This window comes from Amblyraja radiata, chromosome 29 (genome assembly GCF_010909765.2).
Source record: "Amblyraja radiata isolate CabotCenter1 chromosome 29, sAmbRad1.1.pri, whole genome shotgun sequence".
In the NCBI taxonomy this organism is placed as follows: domain Eukaryota; kingdom Metazoa; phylum Chordata; class Chondrichthyes; order Rajiformes; family Rajidae; genus Amblyraja; species Amblyraja radiata.
This window is the reverse complement of record NC_045984.1, coordinates 7,148,842-7,175,544: the sequence shown is the minus strand read 5'-3', so window position 1 is coordinate 7,175,544 and position 26,703 is coordinate 7,148,842. Positions and strand designations below refer to the sequence as shown.

The window sequence follows — 26,703 nt, the reverse complement described above, 5'->3', positions numbered from 1 at the left end:
AATGTGCACTTCAACCACATGTGACTTTTTCTATTATAAATCTCAAATTGTGGAGTACAGAGGCAAATAAATAAATGATGGGTCTTTGTCCCAAACATTATGGAGGGCACTGTGCGTACACACCCAAAAAAGCAATAATTGTCCAATAATAACAATAATCATCTTTGTGGTTCAGAGCTGTAGGGAAGAAGCTATTCATGAACCTGTACGTTATAGTTGTCAGGCTCCTATACCTCCTTCCCAATGGCAGGGGTGAAATGTGTGTGTGGCCATGGTGGTGTGGGTCTCTGATGATGCTGGCTGCCTTTTTGAGGCAGCGACTCCAATAAATCCCATCGATGGTGGAGAAGTCAGAGCCAGTGATGGACTAGGCAGTGCTCACAACCTTTTGCAGTTTTTTTCTCTCCTGGGCATTCAAGTTGCCGAACCAGGCCATGATGCAACCAGCCAATATGCTCTCCACTGTACACCTGTAGAGGTTCAAGAGAATCCTCTCTCTACCGAATCTCCGTAATCTTCTCAGGAAGTAGAGGCATTGATGTAATGTGCTTGATGTGATGTGACTGGGAACCGGGGAGGGTGGAGGGAATCTGCGACGGCTGCGGACGCTGGATAAAGGGTCGGTAAGAAGAACCGTGAGGTCTTACCTTCCGTGTCCTCACGGTCGGCTGTGGGTGGCGCCTCCCCAGGGGAACAAAGGCTGAAGATGTTTCCAATAATGGGAGAGTCTAGGACTAAAGGTCATAGCCTCAGAATTAAAGAACGTTCCTTTAGGAAGGAGATGAGGAGGAATTTCTTTAGTCAGAGGGTGGTGAATCTGATTCATTCAAGGCTGTGGAGGCCAAGTCAATGGATATATTTTAAGGCCGAGATAGATAGATTCTTGATTAGTGCGGGTGTCAGAGGTTATGGGAAGATGGCAGGAGAATGGGGTTAGGAGGAAGAGATGGATCAGTCATGATTGAATGGTGGAGTAGGCTTGATGGGCCGAATGGCATAATTCTGCTCCTAGCACTTATGAACTTTTGAACTTATGGCTGGTGAGGAGAGGGAGGACAGTTTGCGGGCTGACCAATTGGAGGCAACTGCAGCTGGGAAGGTGAAAATGGTGCCAAATCCTGGTGACTTGCATATAGTGAGCTGTCTCTATGCATTCTGTACTTAACCGGGGATTGTACTTACGTACGGCAATATTCTTACTGACCTGTATGCAGAGACAATTTCACTGTACCTTGGTACACGTGATAATAATTAACTTTTGAACCCCTGTGGCCAGCATCCCGCCATGGTTGGCACGGTTTACACAACGCTGGTTCCAGATCTACCCACTCGACTTGTCGTTCAAGACTTTCCAAGTGGGATGAAGTCGCCGGCACCAAATGAGTTCACTCGACTGCCAGATTCAGTATGATTTCATTGTGGGCGTGCCAGAGATTCTTGGCTCTCGGGGTGTTTTGAAACTAGATTTTCTTCCAATCCGCGAGTTTTAAAGGAGTTTCTCTCTCTCTCTCTCTCTCTCTCTCTCGCTCTCTTACTCACACTGAAGAAGAAGCTTTCAAAAAGCTTCCATAGCCGGCCTGTTACCGGCAGGGAGGTCGCTGGAGTCGATTCTGTGTTGGGGGAAAGTTTGGATTTGGCAGATTGAAGGGGAAGTTTGGCGATCTACATCCAGTTTCAGCTCTGTGAGTGAGTTGTGTGTGTGTGTGGGGAGAGACAGGGAGACAGCGAGGCTTCGGGGCTTCCCTGCTCACATGGCCGCTCGTCGGCGCCTCCTGCCTCGCTGCCCCTGTTCCTGCTGCATGACAGAGGACGAGAAGGTGGCGTTTGACATCAACACAAAGATCAACCAGGCGCTGCTTCAGCAAAAGAAGAGACGGAAGCGGGACCTCAAGCTACTGCTGTTGGGTAAGCGACTCCCCGACTCAATTAAGTGAACCCTGCAGACCCAGGCAACATCTGGGCAGGGAGACACAAGGAACTGCAGATGCAAAAAGACAAAGTGCTGGAGGAACTCAGGCGGACCAGGCAGCATCTGGAGAGGGAGACAAAGAACTGCAGATGCAAAAAGACAATGTGCTGGAGGAACTCAGCCGGACCAGGCAGCATCTGTTGCGGGGAAATTGGCTTTTTTTTGTGTTGTGGGGGAGAAAAAGACACAATGTGCGGGAGAAAAAGACACAATGTGCTGGAGTAACTCAGCGGGCCAGGCAGCATCTCTGGAGAGCATGGATAGGTGAAGTTTTGGGCCGGGACCCTTCTTCAGACTGGTTGGGGCCCTCCTTTAAGAAGTTCCTCCAGCAGTTTTGCTCCATATTCCAGCATCTGCAGTCCCTTGCACCTCAATTTCCACGACAACCGAAATGTCTGTTACGTTCTACAGAGGAAGTTGTTTGTCGAACTTTTTAAAACAGCTTTTTAAAAAGTATTGTTGTTGAAAGAAGGGTTGCATGGTTTGTGGTTAGTGAGTCAGTCGTCCGTCTGTGTTGGAGTTGGAGTCGGATGATAGACAGTGACTCCTCGCACCCATGCGGTACCTCGATCGGCAAAGTTAGTATCACCGGCTAATGAAAGCGATGCGGAAAGTAGACTTTGATTTTTCACCATCTCACAGCGCCCCAAGGCGTTCGGTGGACGCTGTAACGTACTTATTCTATTCAGACAGTCAACGACTGTCGTGTTGGACACACGGAATGGGATCTGTGCGAGAGGTCAAATGGGTCCGTGATTTAACTTAGGTAGACAAAAATGCTGGAGAAACTCAGCGGGTGCAGCAGCATCTATGGAGCGAAGGAAATAGGCAACGTTTTCCCAGCATTTTTGTCTACCTTCGATTTTCACGCATCTGCAGTTCCTTCTTAAACCCGTGGTTTAATGTCTCAGGTGGAAAAATAAAGGGCACCCCTGATAAATAACAGCATCCCACACTCACCCAGTACTACTATTGGTCTCCAGAGTCTCAGAGGTTTCTGAACTTTTTTTAACTTTCATTTAAAATATATTGGGTAAATATATGGATAGGAAGTGTTTATAAAGCGGCTATAAAACAAACGCAAACAAATTTGCTGCATTTACTTGTATTATTTGCCTGCGTTTGATAACTTGGTTAGTATGGACAAGGTGGGCCAAAGGGCCTTTTCAGCGTTGTACACCTCTGTGACTCGAAATCCTAATCTGAGGAAAGACATTCTTGCCATAGAGGGAGTACAGAGAAGGTTCACCAGACTGATTCCTGGGGTGGCAGGACTTTCATATGAGGAAAGACTGGATAGACTCGGCTTGTACACGTTGGAATTCAGAAGACTGAGGGGGATCTTATAGAAACTTACAAAATTCTTAAGGGGTTGGACAGGCTAGATGCAGGAAGATTATTCCCGATGTTGGGGAAGTCCAGAACTAGGGGTCACAGTTTAAGGATAAGAGGGAAGACTTTTAGGACCGAGGTGAGGAAATCATTTTTTACACAGAGAGTGGTGAATCTCTGGAACTCTCTGCCACAGAAGGTAGTTGAGGCTAGTCCATTGGCTATATTTAAGAGGGAGTTAGATGTGGCCCTTGTGGCTAAAGGGATCAGGGGGTATGGAGAGAAGGCAGGGATGGGATACTGAGTTGGATGATCAGCCATGATCATATCAAATGGCGGTGCAGGCTCGAAGGGCCGAATGGCCTACTCCTGCACCTATTTTCTATGTTTCTATGAAGTCTTCCCATTCAGTAATTTCCACCACTACTCATTTCCAAGTTTAACCCCTTGAATGCCAACTTTAAATATTAATCGTTCAATGGACCACCGTCCCACCCCATCAAGTTTCTGCCCCCCCCCCCCCACCTTTAATTGAGTTACCAACAGCTCCCGTTGCCCTACTCTAAATGGGCTTTATTCCATTCATTGTTCAACTCTTCCAGTGCATCTTTCCAATGATATATGAACACAGTTGGAGAAACCCTGGTCTAGTCTCAGCATTGGGCCTGAAGGTTCAGTCTTCTGACTCAGAGGCAGGTATTCGCTGAGCCACGCCTGACATTTAATTGCAAGAATATGATGTGTAACACAAGCTTACTAACTTGAATCAAACACTAACTTGAATCAAACGCCACAAGCTTTCCTGTCAGAAGGTGCCTCACTCCAATGTGATTTTAGCAAGGTGCACCCTAAGCCCGCGAGTCAAGAAGGAACATTATAAATGATCCATTTGTTAATCTGCACACTGATAAAACATTGTATGGATCTAATGCTGCCTGGTTTAAGGGCCTGTCCCACTTTCATGACCTAATTCACAACCTCTGCTGAGTTTGCCCTTGACTCGTACTCAAAGCATGGTCGTAGGAGGTCGTAGGTAGGTCATAGCAGGCCGTGATGCTAGTCGTAGGTACTCGAGGCATCAAGTAAGTCGGGGCGTTGCTCTAGCATGATGAAAAATGTCCACGACTAATAAAGGTCGTGAATTAGATCGTGAAAGTGGGACGGGCCCTTTAGAGGGCATTAGCGATGAGGAGAGGTTGGACAATCCTGGATACAAAATGCTGGAGTATCACAGCAGGTCAGGCAGTATCTCTGGAGAACATGGATAGGTGACGTTACTGGTCGGGACCTTTCTTCAGAATGCTTGCTGAGACCAGAATGATTGTTGTTCTTCTGATTGTACTGGGCTTCTTCAGAACTTGGATTGTTTTCTCTGGGTCGTTGGAGGCGAAGGGAAGACCTGATAGAAATATTAAAAAATCATGAGAGGCATTAATAGGGTAGACAGTCAGAACCTGTTTCCCAGGGTGGAAAAGTCAAAGACTGTGTGGCACGGAGGTGCAGCGGTAGAGTTGCTGGCTTACAGCACCTGAGACCCGGGCTCGATCCTGACTACGGGTGCTTGTCTGTACGAAGTTTGTACGTTCTCCCCCGGACCCGCATGAGTTTACGCCAGAATCTCGGGTTTCTTCCCACACTCCAAAAACATACAGGTTTGTAGGTTAATTGGTTGGGTATAATTGTAAATTGTCCCCTAGTGTGTACAGGATAGTGTAAGTGTGCAAGGATCGCTGGTTGATGCGGACTCAGTGAACCAAAGGGCCTGTTTCCGCTCTGTATCTCTAAACTAAACTAGAGAGAATAGCTTAAAGGTAAGTGGGGCAAAGTTTAAAGGGAATGTGCGGGCCAGGTTCTTTTATACCACGGGTGGTGGGTGTCTGAAGCACGCTGCCAGAGGAGGTAGTGAAGGCAGATATGATAGTGGCATTTTAGAGGCTTTGAGGGCAGCACAGTGACACCGTCTCACAGCACCAAAGACCCGGGTTGGATTCTGACCCCAGCTGCTGTCTGTGTGGAGTTTGCTCGTTCTAGCTGTGACCACATAGCTTTCCTCCGTGTGCTCCTCTTTCTCCCACATCTCCAAAACGTGCGGGTTTATAGTTTAATTGTCCTCTGCAAATTGTCCCAAGCATTTAGAGAGTGGACGAGAAAGTTGGATAACACAGAAATGCGTGAACGGGTGACCAATATTCAATAGACAATAGACAATAGGTGCAGGAGTAGGCCATTCGGCCCTTCGAGCCAGCACCGTCATTCAATCTGATCATGGCTGGTCATCCCCAATCAGTACCTCGTTCCTGCCTTCTCCCCATATCCCCTGACTCCGCTATCTATAAGAGCCCTATCTAGCTCTCTCTTGAAAGCGTGCAGAGAACCGGCCTCCACCGCCCTCTGAAGCAGAGAATTCCACAGACTCACAACTCTCTATGTGAAAAAGTGTTTCTTCATCTCCGTTCTAAATGGCTTACCCCTTATTCTTAAACAGTGGCCCCTGGTTCTGGTCTCCACCAACATCGGGAACATGTTTCCTGCCTCTAGCGTGTCCAAACCCTTAATAATCTTATATGTTTCTATAAGATACCCTCTCATCCTTCTAAACACCAGAGTATACAAGCCCAGCCGCTCCATTCTCTCAGCATATGACAGTCCCACCATCTCGGGAATTAACCTTGTAATTCGACATGGACGGTGGACCAAAGGGTATGTTTCCATGCTTTAGCTATAAACTAAACTAGATAGGCACATGGATATGCAGGGAAATGAGGGACATGAATAATGTGCATGTAAAGATTAGAAGGCAAAATTAGAGCACATGGTATTGGGGGTAGGGTACTGACATGGATAGAAAATTGGTAGGCAGACAGGAAACAAAGAGTCGGGATTAACGGGCCCTTTCAGAATGGTAGGCAGTGTTTAGTGGGGTACCGCAAGGCTCGGTGCTGGGATTGCAGCTATTTACAATATATATTCATGATTTAGATGAAGGGATTACAAGTAACATTAGCAAATTTGCAGATGACACAAAGCTGGGTGGCAGTGTAAACTGTGAGGAGGATGCTATGAAGATGCAGGGTGACTTGGACAGGTTGGGTGAGTGGGCAGATGCATGGCAGATGCAGTTTAATGTGGATAAATGTGAGGTTATCCACTTTGGTGGCAAAAACAGGAAGACAGATTATTATCTGATTGGTGTCAAGTTGGGAAAAGAGGAAGTACAACGAGATCTGGGGGTCCTTGTTCATCAGTCACTGAAGGTAAGCATGCAGGTACAGCAGGCAGTGAAGAAAGCTAATGGCATGTTGGCCTTCATAACAAGAGTAGTTGAGTATAGGAGCAAAGAGGTCCTTCTGCAATTGTACAGGGCCCTAGTCAGACCACACCTGGAGTATTGTGTGCAGTTTTGGTCTCCAAATTTGAGGAAGGACATTCTTGCTATTGAGGGAGTGCAGCGTAGATTCACAAGGTTAATTCTCGGGATGGCGGGATTGTCATATGCTGAGAGAATGGAGCAGCTGGGCTTGTATACTCTGGAGTTTAGAAGGATGAGAGGAGATCTTATTGAAACATATAAGATTATTAAGGGATTGGACATGCTAGATGCAAGAAGCATGTTCCCAATGTTGGGGTAGTCCAGAATCAGGTGCCACAGTTTAAGAATAAGGGGTAGGCCATTTAGAACGGAGATGAGGAAAAATAATTTAACACAGAGTTGTGAATCTGTGGAATTCTCTGCCTCAGAAGGCAGTGGAGGCCAATTCTCTGGATGCTTTCATGAGAGAGTTAGATAGAGTTCTTAAAGATAGCGGAGTCAAGGGATATGAAGAGAAGGCAGGAACGGGGTACTGATTGTGGATGATCATAGTAAATGGTGGTGCTGACTCGAAGGGCCGAATGGCCTACTCCTGCACCTATTGTCTATTGTCTATTAATTTTACTTGGCATCATGTTAGCACGGATATCGTGGGCCAAAGAGCCTATTCCTGTGCTGTGCTGTTCTATGTTTTAAAGTTTGATACACTCACTTTCTCATCCAACACCAGAAATTAAGACACTGAGGATAGGAAATTGATCATAATTTGAAATATTAATAATAATAATAATAAATTTTATTTATGGGCGCCTTTCAAGAGTCTCAAGGACACCTTACAAAACTTTAGCAGGTAGAGGAAAAACATGTAAGGGGAATGAAATAAATAGTAGAGACATGACTAGTACACAAAGTAAAGACAGAATTCAATACAAAACACAATATGAGGCAATTAATGCACAGATGAAAAGGGAGGGGGACGTGGGGCTAAGGATAGGCAGAGGTGAAGAGATGGGTCTTGAGGCGGGACTGGCAGATGGTGAGGGACACGGAATTGCGGATCAGTTGGGGGAGGGAGTTCCAGAGCCTGGGAGCTGCCCTGGAGAAGGCTCTGTCCCCAAAACTGCGGAGGTTGGACTTGTGGATGGAGAGGAGACCGGCTGATGTGGATCTGAGGGACCGTGAGGGTTGGTAGGGGGATATGGGGGGGCCAGATGGTGGAGGGCTTTGTGGGTGAGGATCAGGATTTTGTAGGTGATCCGGTGGGAGATGGGAAGCCAGTGAAGTTGTTTGAGGACTGGAGTGATGTGATGCCAGGATTTGGTGTGGGTGATGAGTCGGGCGGCTGCGTTCTGGACCAGTTGGATTCATATTAATATTAATGCTCTATGTGGATTCATTAAGATGTGCACCTCGCACCTGCTATTCCCAGATCAAGATTGCTGTTAAGACGATGCTACTATGAGGGATCAGAATGGGGCTTTGTGGTTCAAGAAGGATAGTAGTGACTTCCAACCAGCCATGGCTGCGGGCTGTCATATCCTGGGATCTGAGGCACTGATGTACAGCTTGACGTGCCACACAGGTAGTTATGGAGGTTGGCAGAGTGAGTTACTGCATAGGTGGCTCCAAAGATTCTGAGGTACCATATGGAAGTGTAGAGATTGACAGAGATGACATACAGGTGGGCACTGGATATGGGTAGTGTTGGCAGCAAAGATGGTTGGCAGTGAGGTACCACCCAGGTGTGTGTAGAGATGGATGGAGAGATGGGCAATGAGGTACCATCCAGGTGGTTGTTGAGATGGGCAGTGATGTGCCACCCAGCAGTGTGTAGAAATAGGTTATCCTATGATGAGCATTTGTTGGCACTGGGCCTGGACTCGCTTGAGTTTAGAAGAATGAGGGGGGACCTGTCACACTTGCCACGCCTCCAGACACTTGAGACTCTTTCCACATACCTCCGCAGAGCTATTTGAAGTTACACCTGCATTTAATCTGCTCCCCTAATCTATCACTTGGTATAAATACCTGTGATCATCACCAGTTGGGTGCCGACTAATCAGGTCTGCATTCTGTCGGTTCGATGGCAGTTCTGAGTTCTGTCGGTTCCAGGTTTATATCCTTTGGTTCCATTCGCGTTTGGATTTTGGGGTTCCTTCAGTACTTATCAATGAGCCTGCATGTGAGTCCTTTCCATTTTGGAGACCCTGACAGATTAGTCAGCCAGTATGGACTCGGCAGGCAATTGTGATCAGCCCGACACAAGTCTTGGTGCTCCCTGTTCCGAACCTGAGGATTTGCTGGCTCGGTTGTGCAGGGCTGTTCAACTTCAAGGCTCCACTCTTGGCGCCCATGAGGCTCGAATAGACCAACTCATGGTGACCATCCAGCAGTTGGCAAACCCTGTCAACCAAGTCCTGTCAAACATCGCGTCCCCACCAATTCCTCCCATCCCTGCTGTTGCCTCTCCGCCTCTATCCACTTCCAGCCCATCTGGAACCAGTTCTTCCCACCCCGGAGAGGTACCATGGCGATCCCTCTCCCTGCAGGTCATTCCTATCCCAGTGTTTCTTGGTTTTTGAGCTACAACCGTCCCGCTTCAGCGCACAACGCTCCACAGTAGCCGATGCCATCCCCCTGCTGTCAGGACGTGCTTCAGCCTGGGGTACATTTGCCTGGGAGAGACAGCTAGGACTTTGCCCGTTTTTTGGCAGAGCTGAGAATGATTTTCGACCGCCCTTTGGACGGAAAAGAGGCAGCCCAGAGGGCGCTGCATCTCCACCAGAGGGTACGCTCATTTGCTGATCACGCTATTGATTTTTGAACCACTGCTTTAGAGAGTGATTGCTGCTCAGTATCTTCATCCATGGCCTCAACGAGAACCTGAAGGACGGGTTGGCCTCTCGGGATCTTCCCTCAGATCTGGACGCGCTGATTGATTTAACCGTCCGGTTAGATAAACAGCCCAGAGAACGAAAGTGAGACAATCTATCAGCGGCTCTCAAACCGTGTCCTTATCCATCACAATCCTCTCGTCATGGTGAGCCGATTGTCTCACTTCCCTCAGGAAGAAGCCCCATGCATCCCGGTCCTGATCCAGTGGAGGGGTAGCATATGCAGATTGGCCGCACCAGGCTGAGCGAGGCCGAGCGCCAGAGACGCATACGGGAGAGGTGTTGTGGAGGTACCGGACACTTCATCGCTGCTTGCTCGGTAAAAGCCAACACTCCCCAGCAAGAGGGGGATTATGGATGAGCAAGGTTTATTTCCCTCCTATTCCCACCAGACTCACTCTGATTACGGTACGCTTTGGAGATACACTATTGAAACTTAATGCTCTGATTGACTCGGGGGCAGATGATAGCTTCATTGATATCACTGTTAATCGGACATTTTTGATTCCTACCGTTAAAGTAGAAGAAGCCCTGCCAAGCCAGTGCACTTGATGGAAGAATAATTGGTATGGCATCACTCTCTACTCTCCCTCTAGAACTGTGTGTTACTGGAAACCATCGGAGAGAATTCAGTTGCTCCTGCTAAATTCACCTCATGCCCCTGTCGTTCTGGGTCGGCCTTGGCTGACTACTCACAATCCCACAGTAAACTGGTCCACTGGCAAGATCTCCACTTGGGGGGAGGATTGTCACCTTAATTGTCTTCGCTCTGCTTGTCTTCCCTTCACCTCTGTGTCTGTTGCTCCCAGTGAAAATCTTGACCTGTTCAAAGTACCATCCGAGTATCATGACCTGAAAGAGGTCTTCTGTAAGTTCCAAGCCACCTCTTTACCTCCTCACCGCCCTCATGATCGTGCCATTGAGTTATTATCCGGTACTTCCCCACGGTCCGTACTTGCTCTCTGCTCCTGAGACCAATGCCATGGAGAGATACATTTTGGAGTCTCTGGCAGCTGGTTTAATTCATCCATCATCCTCTTCTGCCCTTGCATTGACTATCGAGGCCCTTGCCACTCATCTCCTCTGTCTTCAACTGCTTGCAGCATGCCACCATGTTTACCAAGCCGAATCAACGCAATGCCTGCCATTTGGTTCACATCAAGGAAGGAGATGAGTGGAAGACATCCTTCAACACACCCAGCGGGCATTACGAGTACCTCATAATGCCCTTCGGCCTGACCAATGCCCCGGCTGTCTTCCAGGCTCTGGTTAATGATGCGCTCCAGGACATGCTGAACCAGTTTGGCTCAGTTTACCTGGATGACATCCTCGTCTACCATCCAGGTGGACATTGTCAATTGGCAGTGAGGTACCACACAGATGTGTGTAGTGATGGGCCGTGAGGTAAAACCCAAGTGTGTGTATAGATGGGCAGTGGAATACCACCCAGTGGGCACTGTGGATTGGCAGTGAGTCACCACATAGATATATCGACGTGGGTGGCGAGATACCACACAGGTGGGCACTGGTGGGAGATTGTACCAAAGGGGGAAACCACAAAGGTACAGGCAGCAAAGACTTTGATAGAGTGAAGTGCTGGATGGGTTTGATCCAGAGACTCTGGTGAAAGAACCAGTTAGGAGGAGACTTTAGGGCCAAGCAAGGGGTTGCCTGTCTCAGCTACATTGGCATTTTAAACTAGAAGCAGCTTACTTGAAGAGAGAGACAAACTAAATTCATGTTTCAGGTGAATAACCTCTTCTGAGAAAGATGTTGACAACATGTTGAGATTTTTTTTGAAAAGCATTCTCCCTTCTGTTCCATACAATGAAATGGCCTTTAGCTAGAACTTATCTTCAAATAAACATTGATATAATTGCCAGAAAATATCAGTAGCAACTGCAAAGTAAGTAATAATTAAATTAAAAAAACAATACTTATTAAAGGCCAGTTCATTTTTGGAACAGAAGGGAGGATACTTTTCAAAAAAATCTCAACATGACGACATCTGATTCTTTCCATCCTCTTCCAAGGCTTTTAATTCATTCTCTTGCCTGCGGTAAGCTGAAGATGTTTGGGGCCCATCTTCCTTCAAGTAGACACAAAGTGCTGGATATCTCTACGGGCCAGGCGGCATCTCTGGAGAAAAAGGTTCTGGTTTTCTGGAGAGAAAAAAGTCACCCATCCTTTATCTCCAGTGCTGCTGCTTGACCTGTTGTGTTACTCCAGCACTTTGTGTCTATCTTTGGTGTAAACCAGCATCTGCAGTTCTCTGTTTCTACATTCGATCCTCCAGGTGTCCCCCTGGGAAGTGGATCTTGGCAGATTTTCAGCTGCAGGGAGTCACAAGGCATAACCATTGCTCATTGTGCATCCCAGCAGGGTGGTACAGTCCTGGGTAGCAGCGAATCGTGAAAGTCACCCCAGGCTTTCCTTCTCCGAATCCTCTTTCCAGTAGCTGACACCATTCAGGTTCCTCGAAGAACTGTTTAAGAAGGAACTGCAGATGCTGGAAATTCAAAGGTACACAAAAATGCTGGAGAAACTCAGCAGATGCAGCAGCATCTATGGAGCAAAGGAAATAGGCAACGTTTCGGGCCGAAACATTGCGTATTTCCTTCGCTCCATGGATGCTGCTGCACCCGCTGAGTTTCTCCAGCATTTTTGTGTATCCTCAAAGAACTGCACTGATTGCAATGATCTAACTTGGTACAAAGTGGGTTGAAAAGCGCGTTTTGCTGGCCTCGAATGACTGAATGCAGTGGAAGGTTGCAAGTTCTGGAGGAACTCGGGTGGCACCTGTGGTGGGAATGGACAGACGATGTTTTGGGTTGGGGGCCTCCTTCATATTGATTCAAGACTGAGTCAGTCTGAAGAAGGGTCCAGACGCAAAACATCATCTCTCATTCCCTCCACAGATGGTGCCTGACCTGCTGAGGTGCTCCAGCACTTAGTGGCTCAAGATTCCAGCATCTGCAGTTCCTTGTGTCTCCAGCTCTTGCAGATGTTTGGGGTATCATGAAACAAAATATTATTTTCCCATGTACACTCCATAAGGAGAATATTTCCCACAATAATATGGATGTTCATTGTGTTTATACGTGGTAGAATTGGAATAAAACCTAGATTAGCTTGGTTGTGTCTGGTGGTTCCAGTGCGAACACTACCCCACACCACCACCCTGGCCACACACTCATACCTCTCCTGCCATCGGGAAGAAGATACAGGAGCCTGAAAACTGTAACGTCCAGGTTCGGGAATAGCCATCCAGCCCTTTTTTTTCACTTACATTTTTACTGATTTTTAACAGATATATACAAAACAGTGCAACACCATCACCATAAATAAAACAAAGTAAGAAAAACAGCAATCAAAATAAAAAAATAAGTAGATAGGGGAAGTAAATAAATAAAAAAATTGGGATAAGACCGTGTGGTTCACTTACCAAATAAAAAAAAAGAAAAAACATTACATTGATTAGTTACCTGGAGATAATTCAATATTCATACAAACATACCATCTAGTTCTATATAACGCAATATTCCCATATCTAGCTCGGCATTTATCTAACTGGTGTCATGGCTCCAGCCCTACAGCTATTAAACACCACAACCTCCAAATAAGCTCTTAACTACATAGACTTGGGGGTATTGGTTTTGTCTTTCTGCACTATTATTGTTTGTTTGAATAATGTGTGTGTACATATATATATGTATACATATATATACAAAGCTCAATATATATGTATACATATATAACACACACACACACACACACACACACACACACACACACACACACATATATATATATGTACATAGTTCAATCTATACACACACACATATATATGGTACATATATATATACTGAAGAACGACACAAAATGCTGGAGCAACTCAGCGGGACAGGCAGCATCTCTGGAGAGAAGGAATGGGTGACGTTTCGGGAGGTATTCAAGAGAGAGTTAGATATAGCTCTTAAGCCAAGCTATGGGGATATGGGGAGAAAGCTACGGATATGGGGAGAAAGGATATGGGGAGAAAGCATGAATGGGATACTAAATTTGGATGATCAGCCATGATCATATTGCTGGCTCGAAGGGCCGAATGGCCTACTCCTGCACCTATTTTCTATGTTTCTCTGATATATATATATATATATATATATATATATTTTTTTTTTTTTTCTCTTTGAGAGAGAGAGAGAGATATATATATATATACTGAACCTTTTTTTGTTTATTATATTGTTTACAGAGTACTATATTTACATATTCTGTTGTGCTGCTCCAAGTAAGAATACCTGTTTGGGGCATATGACAATGAAACAGTCTTAACTCTTTACTCTTCACCATTGGCAATGTGACTTAGGATGCATTGATTTTCATGTGTGCAGTGTTGGAGGTCAGATGTCAGTGCAGTTGACATCCCATTCCAATCCTGTTGCTGGTCTCATCACTGAGTCTGATGGAAAAATATCTGATTGGGGATTGCTGAATTTGAGTAAAAAGCATAGTTAAGTGATTTTGTTTATTCTTTAATTTTAATTTTTAGTAAGTTGTTACTCTTCCAAAGACATACAGGGTTGTCGGTTAATTGGCATATAACCATATAACCATATAACAATTACAGCACGGAAACAGGCCATCTCGACCCTTCTAGTCCGTGCCGAACACGTATTCTCCCCTAGTCCCATATACCTGCGCTCAGACCATAACCCTCCATTCCTTTCCCGTCCATATAACTATCCAATTTATTTTTAAATGATAAAAACGAACCTGCCTCCACCACCTTCACTGGAAGCTCATTCCACACAGCCACCACTCTCTGAGTAAAGAAGTTCCCCCTCATGTTACCCCTAAACTTCTGTCACTTAATTCTCAAGTCATGTCCCCTTGTTTGAATCTTCCCTAATCTCAGTGGGAAAAGCTTATCCACGTCAACTCTGTCTATCCCTCTCATCATTTTAAAGACCTCTATCAAGTCCCCCCTTAACCTTCTGCGCTCCAAAGAATAAAGCCCTAACTTGTTCAATCTTTCTCTGTAACTTAGTTGCTGAAACCCAGGCAACATTCTAGTAAATCTCCTCTGTACTCTCTCTATTTTGTTGACATCCTTCCTATAATTAGGCGACCAAAATTGTACCCCATACTCCAGAATTGGCCTCACCAATGCCTTGTACAATTTTAACATTACATCCCAACTTCTATACTCAATGCTCTGATTTATAAAGGCCAGCACACCAAAAGCTTTCTTTACCACCCTATCTACATGAGATTCCACTTTCAGGGAACTGTGCACAGTTATTCCCAGATCCCTCTGTTCACCTGCATTCTTCAATTCCCTACCATTTACCATGTACGTCCTATTTTGATTTGTCCTGCCAAGATGTAGCACCTCACACTTATCAGCATTAAACTCCATCTGCCATCTTTCAGTCCACTCTTCCAACTGGCATAAATCTCTCTGTAGACTTTGAAAATCTACTTCATTATCCACAACCCCACCAATCTTAGTATCATCTGCATACTTACTAATCCAATTTACCACACCATCATCCAGATCATTGATGTACATGACAAACAACAGTGGACCCAACACAGATCCCTGTGGCACCCCACTAGTCACTGGCCTCCAACCTGACAAACAACCATCCACCATTACTCTCTGGCATCTCCCATTCAGCCACTGTTGAATCCATCTTGCTACTCCACCATTAATACCCAACCATTGAACCTTCTTAACCAACCTTCCATGAGGAACCTTGTCAAAGGCCTTACTGAAGTCCATATATACAACATCCACTGCTTTACCCTCATCAATTTCCCGAGTAACCTCTTCAAAAAATTCAAGAAGATTAGTCAAACATGACCTTCCAGGCACAAATCCATGTTGACTGTTCCTAATCAGACCCTGTTTATCCAGATGCTTATATATATTATCTCTAAGTATCCTTTCCATTAATTTGCCCACCACTGACGTCAAACTAACAGGTCTATAATTGCTAGGTTTACTCTTAGACCCCTTTTTAAACAATGGAACAACATGCGCAGTACACCAATCCTCCGGCACTATTCCCATTTCTAATGACATTTGAAATATTTCTGTCATAGCCCCTGCTATTTCTACACTAACTTCCCTCAATGTCCTAGGGAATATCCTGTCAGGACCTGGAGACTTATCCACTTTTATATTTCTCAAAAGTGTCAGTACTTCCTCTTCTTTGAATCTCATAGTTTCCATAGCTACTCTACTTGTTTCCCCTCCCTCACATAATTCAATATCCTTCTCCTTGGTGAATACCGAAGAAAAGAAATTGTTCAATATCTCCCCCATCTCTTTTGGCTCTGCAGATAGCTGTCTACTCTGACTCTCTAATGGACCAATTTTATCCCTCGTTATCCTTTTGCTATTAATATAGCTGTAGAAACCCTTTGGGTTTACTTTCACCTTACTTGCCAAAGCAACCTCATATCTTCTTTTAGCTTTTCTAATTTCTTTCTTAAGATTCTTTTTACATTCTTTATACTCCTCAAGCACCTCATTTACTCCATGCTGCCTATAATTATTGTAGATCTACCTCTTTTTCCGAACCAAGTGTCCAATTTCCCTTGAAAACCATGGCTCTTTCCGATTTTTACTATTTCCTTTCAACCGAACAGGGACATAAAGATTCTGTACTCTTAAAATTTCACCTTTAAATGTACTCCATTTCTCTTCCACATCTTTCCCATAAAACAAAATGTCCCAATTCACTCCTTTTAAATCCTTTTGCATCTCCTCAAAGTTAGCCTTTCTCCAATCAAAAATCTCAACCCTAGGTCCAGTTCTGACCCTCTCCATAATTATATTGAAACTAATGGTATTGTGATCACTGGTCCCGAACTGTTCCCCAACGCATACCTCTGCCACCTGACCCGTCTCATTTCCTAACAGGAGGTCCAGCACCGCCCCTTCTCTAGTAGGTACTTCTATGTATTGCTGCAAAAAACTATCCTGCACACATTTTACAAACTCCAACCCATCCAGCCCATTTACAGAATGTGTTTCCCAGTCTATGTGTGGAAAATTGAAATCTCCCACAATCACTACCTTGTGCTTACTACTAATATCTGCAATCTCCTTACATATTTGCTCTTCCAATTCTCGCTCCCCATTTGGCGGTCTATAATACACCCCTATAAGTGTTGCTACCCCTTTCCCATTTCTCAGTTCCACCCAAATAGCCTCCCTAGACGAGCCCTCTAATCTATCCTGCCAAAGCACTGCTGTAATATCTTCCCTGATAAGCAATGCAACACCTCCACCTCTTGCCACTCCAATTCTATCACACCTGAAGCAACGAAATCCTGGAATATTTAGTTTCCAATCACAGCCCTCCTGCAACCATGTTTCACTGATCGCCACAACATCATACTTCCAGGTGTTACTTCCTGAGTTACTCCAGCTTTTTGTGTCTATCTTCAATTTAAACCAGCACCTGCAGTTTCTTCCTACACATTGAAATTTACAGGACAGGAATAAACCCTTTGACCCACAATGTCTGTGCTGAATATAATGCAAAGATAAACTAATGTCACCTGCCTGCAGATGATCCATTTCCCTGCATTGCCATGTGCCTATCTAAAAGCCTCTTAAATACTACTGTCTCTGTGTCAACCACTGTGGACGGCATGAGAGCGCAGCGGTCGAGTTGCTGTCTTGCATCGCCAGAGACCCGAGTTCGATCCTGGCTATGGGTGCTATCTGTACGTAGTTTGTACATTGTCCCCGAGACTGCGTGGGTTTTCTCCGGGTGCTCCGGTTTCCTCTCATACTCCAAAGACGTACTAGTTTGTAGGTTAATTGGCTTCAGTAAAATAAAATTGTAAAATATCCCTAGTGTGTAGGATAGTGCTAGGATCGCTGGTCGGCACAGACTTGGTGGGCCGAAGGGCCAGTTTCTGCGCTGTATCTCTGAACTAAACTAAACCACCCATGGCCGCGCATTCCATCTTGATGGGGTGCATTCCAGACACCCCATCATCCTCCATGTGAAAAACTTGCCCTGCACATATCCTTCAAACTTTGCTTCTCTCACCCTCTAGTCTTTGACATTACCACCCGGAGAGAAAGGTGCTCCTCTCTACCCTATCTATGTTTCTCGTAATTTTATATACTTCAACATCCAGTGTGCTGAAGAAAACAATCCAGGTTTGTCCAACTGCTCCTTGTAGATAAAATCCCCTAATTCAGGCAGTATACTTGTCAACCTCTTCTGCATCCTCTCCAAAGTTTCCACATCCTTCCTGTAATGTGGCGACCAGAACTGCACACAATACTCCAAATGCACCTAAGCAAAGTCTTATAGAGCTACATCATGACTTTTATACTCAATGTCCAAATTGAAACACATAATCTAAGATGACACTCAAAATCACTGAAGCCGTACAGCTGGAAATTCATGAGAGATTGGACAAAAGTAAATGTGAAACATTTCATGTAATTATATGAGGAAATGATCTGGTGTTCAAACCATATTGCAGCGTGCATGCATTATCTGCCACATTTCACTGCACAGCATTAGTGACTGCTAGTCACTTCAAAGACGTTCTGGTTTGTCAGTTAATTGGCTTCTGTAAATTGTCTCTAGAATGTGGATGGTGTTAGTGTCGGGGGTGATCGCTGGTCGGCGTGGACTCGATGGGCTGAAAGGCCTGTTTCCACGCTGTATCTCTAAAGTCATAGATGGTCATCATTGAGTGAAAGTTAGCAATCATTGTAAAATATGGGAATTTATGGGCTATCACATCTTCCACCACAAACGGCACTTGGCAATTAAAAAACTGCATAACATCACCAAGACTCAGAGGGTCAGGCAGCATCTGTGGAGGGAATAGACAGACAATGTTTTGGGTCGGGTCCCTTTTCCAGACCCATCGAAGGGTCCTGACCTGAAAAGTCACCTGTCCATTCTCTCCACAGATGCTGCCTGACCTGTTGAGTTCTTCCAGCACTTTATGTTTTTCTCGAGACTCCAGCATCTGCAGTCTGCACAACAGTTTCACGATGCAAAATTTATTGATGCTAGAACAATGGGGCCCTCAATGGTTTAAAGACTATCCCTAAGTGGGACAATGTGTAACAGGTTATGTCATTCAGTCAATGATTTTGAATTGGCAGTAAAAATGATAAATTATCTCCAGTGTGTCGGATAGTGTTAAAGCCCTGTCCCACGGTACGAGTTCATTCCAAGAGCTCTCCTGAGTTTAAAAAAAATCAAACTCGTGGTAAGCATGGAGAATGAACGTAGCGGGTACGTCGGAGCTCGGGGACGTCTCTTAGCGCTAACGGCAGGTACTCGGGAAGACTCGCTAACGCAGGTAAGCACGGGAAGACTCGTGAAGATTTTTCAACATGTTGAAAAATGTCCAGGAGAGCCCCGAGTACCGATGAGTGGCCATTACCGTAAATCTCTGAGTTCGAATCAGGGCAAACTCGGGAGAACTCTTGGAATGAATTTGTACCATGGGACAGGGGTTTTAGTGTACGGGGATCGCTGGTCTGTGAAGGCTCAGTGGGCCAAAGTGCCTGTTTCTGCACTGTATCTCTAAACTAAACCAAACTAAACTACGCCTGATGAAAAATACCATTAAGTAAACTGGCAGAGAGGAGGCTACATTCAGAAGCCAACAGGAAAAATGGATAATCAAATTTATGTGGGAGAAAAGATGGAAACAACTTCCTTTTGGAGAGACAATGTAAATATGAAATGGTAATTGATATGTCATTAAAAATCAGAAAGAACAGTGAAAAAAATAGCGGAATCACCAATAGGATACAAGGTGCTGGAGTAACTCAGTGGGTCAGGCAGCATCTCTGGAGAACATGGATAGGTGATGTTTCAGGTTGGGACCTTTCTTCAAAGTCTTAGCTTGAGGAAGAGTCCCAACCTGAAACATCACCTATTCATGCTCTCCAGAGATGCTGCCTGACCCACTGAGTTACTCCAGCACTTTGTGTCCTTTTGTGCAAAACAGCATCTGTAGTTCTTTGTTTCTGAAGAATCACCAATAACTTGCTTTGATCTTAGAATGTGTAACATTGAGGTTAATTTGGACACAAAGTGCTGGAGTAACTCAGCAAGTCAGGCAGCATCTCAGGAGAAAAAGGATGAGTGACGTTTTGGGTTGGAACAATTCTTCAGGGTAATTTGTTGGATAAAAGCCTAAATACTGGACCATTGACCCAAAGATGTGAGCTTGAATCCCACCATGGCAATAGAGTAACTAAATGCATATGTATTTAAGAAAAGAGCTTGTTTCATTAATGGTCACCATGATATTATCTGTTTGTAAAACCCCTCGGCTTTACTAATGTCCTTTGGGGGTGGAAATCTGCCATCCTTATTCAGATTGACCTATTTGTGACTCTAGACCTTTGGAAGTGGTTGAATCTCAATAGTCTCCAGAGTTATAATTAATAGCAGTCAATATTGTCCATGATATCTACATCGTGTGAACAGATAAAATAACATGTCGTGATTTGGATATAACCCGATTGATGAATGAGGAACTCTTTTTTTTATTAAGCGGGCCGAATTGGTTACAACGTGCCTTCGATCGGGAAGTGGAGAACCACTTAAAAGTTACTTTCTAAATTGATAATCAGGAAAAAAAGCTGTTTTAGGAAAATAAACCTCGGGGGGGAAAAAACCTGTTTCCATGTAACCTTCCTGCGGTGATGTGACACCATTATCTATTAAGAACACAGCTACTTTAACTGAGGAGGCCATTGATATTGATAAGTGATCACTTCCTTGACATTTGTGCAACGCTACTCTATTATTTAGCAATGTAAAATGCAGCTTTATTTTAACAAAAAAATTAACTAATTGTTATTTAAAATTAGTTTTGAACAATTTACTTTTGAAAATCTTGCAGGAAAAATAACTTTGTTAATGTGAGTCTGAACTCTCAAGCCCCATAAACCACGTTCCCCCCATTGACACGATTATTTTTATGTTGCGATTTTCTATAACATGAGGTTGCTTAGGAACACAACTATTGTGTTGTAGTACAACTACCTGTAAACGGGGAACTTCAGAGTGACAGCAGTATCTCAACCAATGATCAGGATGATCCGAGTGAGGAAAGAGTTTCAATTCCATTTCAAAAGCCACTATATGGTGGTGAATCCACTATGTGGAATTCATTGCCATGCAAGGCTGTGAAGGCGAAGTCAGTGGATATTTTTAAGGCAGAGATAGATAGATTCTTGATTAGTACAGATGCCCAGGGTTATGGGGAGAAGGCAGGAGAATGGAGTTGAGAGGGAAAGATAGATCAGCCATGATTGAATGGTGGAGTAGACTTGAAGGGCCGAATGGCCTAATTCAGCTCTTATCACTTATGAATTTATGAACAATGTATCTGCAGTAAACCTTGCCAATGGTGGCTGGGTTTTGGTTTTAGGATGCAGCCCAGACCATCACGCAAACCGATCTCCCTTCCATCTACATCTTACGCTGCCTTAGCAAGGCCACCAGCATTATCGAGGATGAATCTCACTCCCTCTTCTCCGCCTCCCATCAGGCAAGAGGTACGGAAAACATACACCTTCAGATACAGGGAATGTTTCTTCCCGGCATTTTTTAGGCAACTGAACCATCCTATCACCAACTAGAGAGCGGTTCTGAGCTACCATCTACCTCATTGGAGACCCTCTGACTTTGTTTAATTGAACTTTACTGCACATTATCTTGTGCTAATCGTTATTCCCTTTACCCTACATCCGTACACTGTGGAAGGCTTGATTGCTATCATGTATAGTCTTTCCACCGATTGGGCAACTCGCACCAAAAAAGCTTTTCACTGTGCCTTAGTACAGGTAATAATAAACTCAACTCAACTCAACTCAACTCAACTAAAGAATTTTAAAATATTAAAGTATGGTTTTGTTGTGAGAATTTATTTTGTGTTCAACTTGAGAAGCTAAAGCTTGAGTGAGTCTGGAATACTGCTGGAAACTGAGCTGAGTGTCAGTTCCTGTGGTTCCTGGAGCAATTTTTCTGGCCTGATCAGATAAAAGAATCTTTCAAAGCAAGACTCTGCAGGGTTAGAAATAATTAATATTGACTGCCCAATTGTTACAGAAGGATTTGGAATTACTTTCGTCAGAGGGTGGTGAATCTGTGGAATTCATTGCCACAGAGGGCTGCGGAGGACGTCAATGGATATTTTAAGGCTTCTTCATCTTGCGTATGGCGTGCACAGCCTAAGGTTGTAGGACAACTTGTTCTATTTGGTCTTACTTGATTGATTGCATTCGTCAAAACAGGCCAGACCACGTGAAGGTTGCAATCTTCCACCCCATTTTTAAGGCTGAGATTGACAGATTCTAGATTAGTGTGAGTGTCAGGGTTATGGGGAGAAGGCAGGAGAATGGGGTTGAAAGGAGAAGATAGATCAGCCATGAATGATTGGTGGAGTAGACTTGATGGGCCGAATGGCCTAATTCGGCACCTATAACTTATGAACTTCTTGAGAATCTTGTAAATTGAGAAAATAACCTGAAGTGAGAGAAGCTGTCAAATCGCTGTACAATTGCATTGCCTTTCTCTAGGTCTTTGGTTCATTCCAAAGCAGGCCACAGCAGTGAGACAGAGCCCAGAAAGCACAAAGATATGTATTATCAGATGAAAAAAACTCATTAAAGACTCAATTTAAAGAACTCTGGGAATAGGTTAGACTGCCAGCAAGTGTAAAGAGACTTCTTTAGATAACTGCCTCTGATAATTTTCTGCTCACTTGCTATGTGTAGAAAGCACCAAAAACACCTTTTCTGCAGCAATAATAACTCTCATTGAAAAACCCAAGGAACATTCCCAAGTGAAATTGAAACGTCTACTATATACATGTGCTTTCTCAAATCTTTTGCACCAATTATTCCTTCTTTATTAATCTCCTTATCATTTTTTTCAATAACACAAGATGACTTTTTTTCTAAAGATAGAAACAAAAGGCTGGCTCCGAACTGAAACGTTGCCTACCCATGTCACTCCAGCATTTTGTGTCTGTCTTTGGTATAAACCAGCATCTGCAGTTCCTTGTTATTACATTCTGATTTTCTTTTTCTATTGCCTAACCTTTACGTTAAGATAAAAATGTTTATCTTGCCTTTCTCAGCCCAGCCTAGTCCTAGTTTACATCTTATGGGTTAGATTGACTTTTGCAAAGAATAGAATTAATAGGATAAGAGCTGATGGACTGGTGCCCAGGGCAGGATTTCTTCATACTGTGGAGAAATGCCTTCATTTGTAGTTGAGAGCTTGTAGCAATGTTACAATAAACCGACAGCCCCAAATCACTGTTCTCTTCTCTCTTCCTTGCTATCGGCTAAAATGTGCATTGTATTGATTCATCATTCATGAATCTATCCGTCAACAATCCAAAGAGGAATGGCTTCCAATGAACGGTTGTTTTACTTCCCTTACCGTAGCCCCTGTTTCAATGTTTAGTTTAGTTCAGTGCGGCAACAGGCCCTTCGGTCCACCGCGTCCACACTGTCCAGCGATCCCCGCACATTAACAATATCCAATGCACACAAACTGGGGACAATTTTACATTTACACCAAGCCAATTAACCTACAATCCTGTAGGTCTTTGGAGTGTGGGAGGAAACCGTAGATCTCGGAGACAACCACACAGGTCATGGGGAGAATGTACAAACTCCGTACAGACAGCACCCGTAGTCGGGATCGAACCCAGGTCTCGAGCAGTAAGCCAATAACTCTACAGCTGTGCCACCATGCCGCCCATTGGGAATCCTATTTCTGTGTGGCTCCTCTCTCGATGCTCCCCTACCTTTAAGTAACTCCTGTCTCGGTGCCCTCTATCGTAGTGTACCCCCCACTTCGCTGTGACCTCTGCCTCAATGTGCACCCTGCCCCAATATGCCACCCACCATAGTGTGCCTCCTATCTGAATGCCCCTTCTTATCAACTTATTTTGTGGACTGACAACTACCCCCTTATTACCACTAGACTTTGTTACATTCTCAAACCATCTGTCCCATCACCAGTATCCACCCATTACTTGCCAAGCTTTGTCCAACCCCCGCCTCCCTTTTCCAGCTTTAACCCCCCTTCCCTACTACTCCAATCTTAAAAAAGGTCCCGAAACCTCATCAGTCTATTCCCTTCCTGGATGCTGCCTGACCCATTGAATACCACCGGTACTTGGTATTCTGCTTAAGACGAGGAATATCTGTTTTAAAATCTCAGTGCAATTAATTCTGAAATTGTGAACACACAGATTATCTGTAAACAAATTTGTTTGGTAAAATAATTGAATTTAAAAGACAAGGCCTATCCTCATCCCTTAATTTTGTTATTTCTTACGACACAAAATACTGTGCAGGCATGCACTTTGGCTCAATGTGCTTCTGCTCTTTACCAAGATTTCTTAATCTAAGTTAAATATCTCTAAATTGCTAGTTGATATTAAAGTAGAAAAATAATAGATAACATTAACAACATTTTTATATGCTGAACTGAGGTATTGAAACTGGTCATTGGAGTTAAAGAGAACGCATAAATTATGAGATCCTGTGGAATCCAAGCGATTTATGAAGAATAACTTTGAAGTTCAGCATTACACTTGCAAACTCACGAAGCAACAATGAACTGAATGTCCTGTTAATCAATTCTGGGTGGTGTTATATGAGGGAGGAATGTAGGAAAAGATAAAAGTAGATCTTCCTGATTGTCAAAAATTGAGTTTAGTTTAGATATACAGCATGGAAAGAGGCCCTTTGAGTCCGCACTGACCAGCGATCACCGCACATTAACACTACCCTATATACACTAGGGGCAAATTTACACTTACGCCAAGCCAATTTACCTACAAACCTGTACGTCTTTGGAGTGTGGGAGGAAACCTCAGATCTCAGAGAAAACCCACGTGGTCACGGGGAGAACGTACAAACCCCATACAGACAGCACCCGTAGTCGGGATCGAACCCAGGTCTCCGGCGCTTCAAGCGCTGTAAGACAGCAACTCTACCGCTGCGCCATTGTGCCGCCCGCAGTCTCAGAGATTATTGACTATCACCTCAATCTTTGCAATTAAAAGGTAGGGCCTTGGTATGACTTTTTACTTATTACAACACAGAAGGTGGCCACTTTCTGACCCACTCCCTATACACTAGGGGTAATGGACAGAGGCCAATTAACCTACAAACCCGCATGTCTTTGGAATGTGGGAATGTGTGAGAATCGTCCATAGGCCTTCATTCCTAATTAAATGCTCTGAGTACAGACATTAATGTAAAGTTTAGTTTAGTTTAGAGATACAGCGTGGAAACAGGCTCTTCGGCCCACTGTTTCCGCGCTGACCAGCATCCACCCTTATACTAGTTCTATCTTACATTAGGGGCAATTTTACAGAGGACAATTAACCTACAAACCTGTGCGTCTTTGGAACGTGGGAGGAAGCCGGAGCACCCAGAGAAAATCCACGTGGTCACGGGGAGAACGTACAAGCTCCTGAAGTCAGGATCGAACCTGGGTCTCTGGCGCTGTAAGGCAGCAACTCTACCACAGCGCCATTGTGCCACCTCCATAAAGAAATGTGTACATGCACAACCTCCCAGAATGTGATATTGCATAAGATCTATTTCTTTAAGAATCTTGAATGATTCCTGCTTTTCTATGAAGTTGTCTAAGTTCATATGTTCTAGGAGCAGAATTAGGCCATTTGGCCCATCATGTCTACTCCGCCGTTCAATCATGGCTGATCTATCTTCCCTCTCAACCCCGTTCTACCTACCTTCTCCCCAACCTCTGATACCAGTCCTAATCATGAATCTATCATTCTCTGCCTTAAAAATATCCATTGACTTGGCCTCCACAGCCATCCATGGCAATAAATTCTACAGATTCACCTCCCTTTAACTAATGAAATTCCTTCTCATCTCCTTTCTACAGGTAACTCCTTTTATTCTGAGGTTGTGCCATCTGGTCCTAGACTCTCCCACCAGTGGACACATCCTCTCCACATTCACTGTATCCAGGCCTCTCACTATTTGGTAAGATTCAATGAGGTCCACCCTCATCCTTCTAAATCATCCATCAGTTGAGTCTCATTTTCTGTACTCGTTCTCACCTAGGCCACAGCTAACAATGGCCTATTTCCTTTGTCATCATTACTTTTTGACACAACTTTCATTAATTTGTTCAATATCTTTCTGCATCACCGCCTATATCTCTCGTTTTCCTTTCCCCTGACTCTCAGTCTGAAGAAGGGTCTCGACCCGAAACGTCACCTATTCCTTTTCTCCAGAGAAAAGGCCCGCTGAGTTACTCCAGCTTTTAGTGTCTAAACTCCAGCAAGTGCAGGCCCAGTGCCTTCATGTGATCTTTCTTGAGATCAGACAAGACTGGAGTTTAACATCTCATTCAGAAGGAGAGAGCCTGACAGATCAGCACTACCTGGGCGTCACCATGTAACGTCAACTGTACCAAGGTACAGTGAAAAGCTTTTGTCGTGTGCTATCCAGACTATACATGATTACAATCGAGTCATTCACAGTGCACAGATACATGATACAGGGAATAATGTTTAGTGCAAGATTAAATCCAGTAAAGTCCAATTGAAGATAGTCCGAGGGTCTCCAATGCGGTAGATAGTAGTTCAGGACTGCTCTCTGGTTGTGGTAGGATGATTCAGTTGCTGATAACAGCTGGAGAGAAACTGTCCCTGAATCTGATGGTGGGCGTTTTAACACTTCTATACCTTTTGCCTGATGGGAGAGATGAGAAGATGGAGTGGCCAGAATGCGATTCGTCTTTGATTATGCTGCTGGCCAAGGCAGTGTGAGGTATAAATGGAGTCAATGGAAGGGACCTTGTATCTCTACCTACCAATGGTAACCATACATCCTCCTGGTTATCGAGAATCTATTTACCATTGCCGTAAACTATTCAAGGATTCTGTCTCCACTGCCTTTTGAGGAAGAAAGTTCCTAAGACATTCAAACCACTTAGAGAGAAAAAAAAATTACCTTACATTTTTTAAATGTCTATCCCCTCATTCCACAGTATCTCACAAAGAAAACATTTTCTTTGCATCCACCTTGTCAATACCTTTCAGGATCTTTTTAAAAAGTGTTTTAGTTTTAGAGATACAGCGTGGAAAGAGGCCCTTCGGCCCACCGAGTC

The 26,703-nt window shown here is 44.3% G+C and overlaps 1 protein-coding gene across 1 annotated transcript in view; it reads left to right on the top strand.

The window, feature by feature from the left end:
* Window positions 1-1,319: 1,319 nt before the first annotated feature.
* Window positions 1,320-26,703, top strand: part of LOC116989281 (guanine nucleotide-binding protein subunit alpha-11-like) — a 75,338-nt gene continuing 49,954 nt past the window's right edge. Inside the window, exon 1 of the mRNA XM_033046492.1 lies at window positions 1,320-1,905. Coding sequence (XP_032902383.1) covers window positions 1,752-1,905 — 154 coding nt within the window. The 5' untranslated portion in view covers window positions 1,320-1,751. The remainder of the gene's footprint in view (window positions 1,906-26,703) is intronic.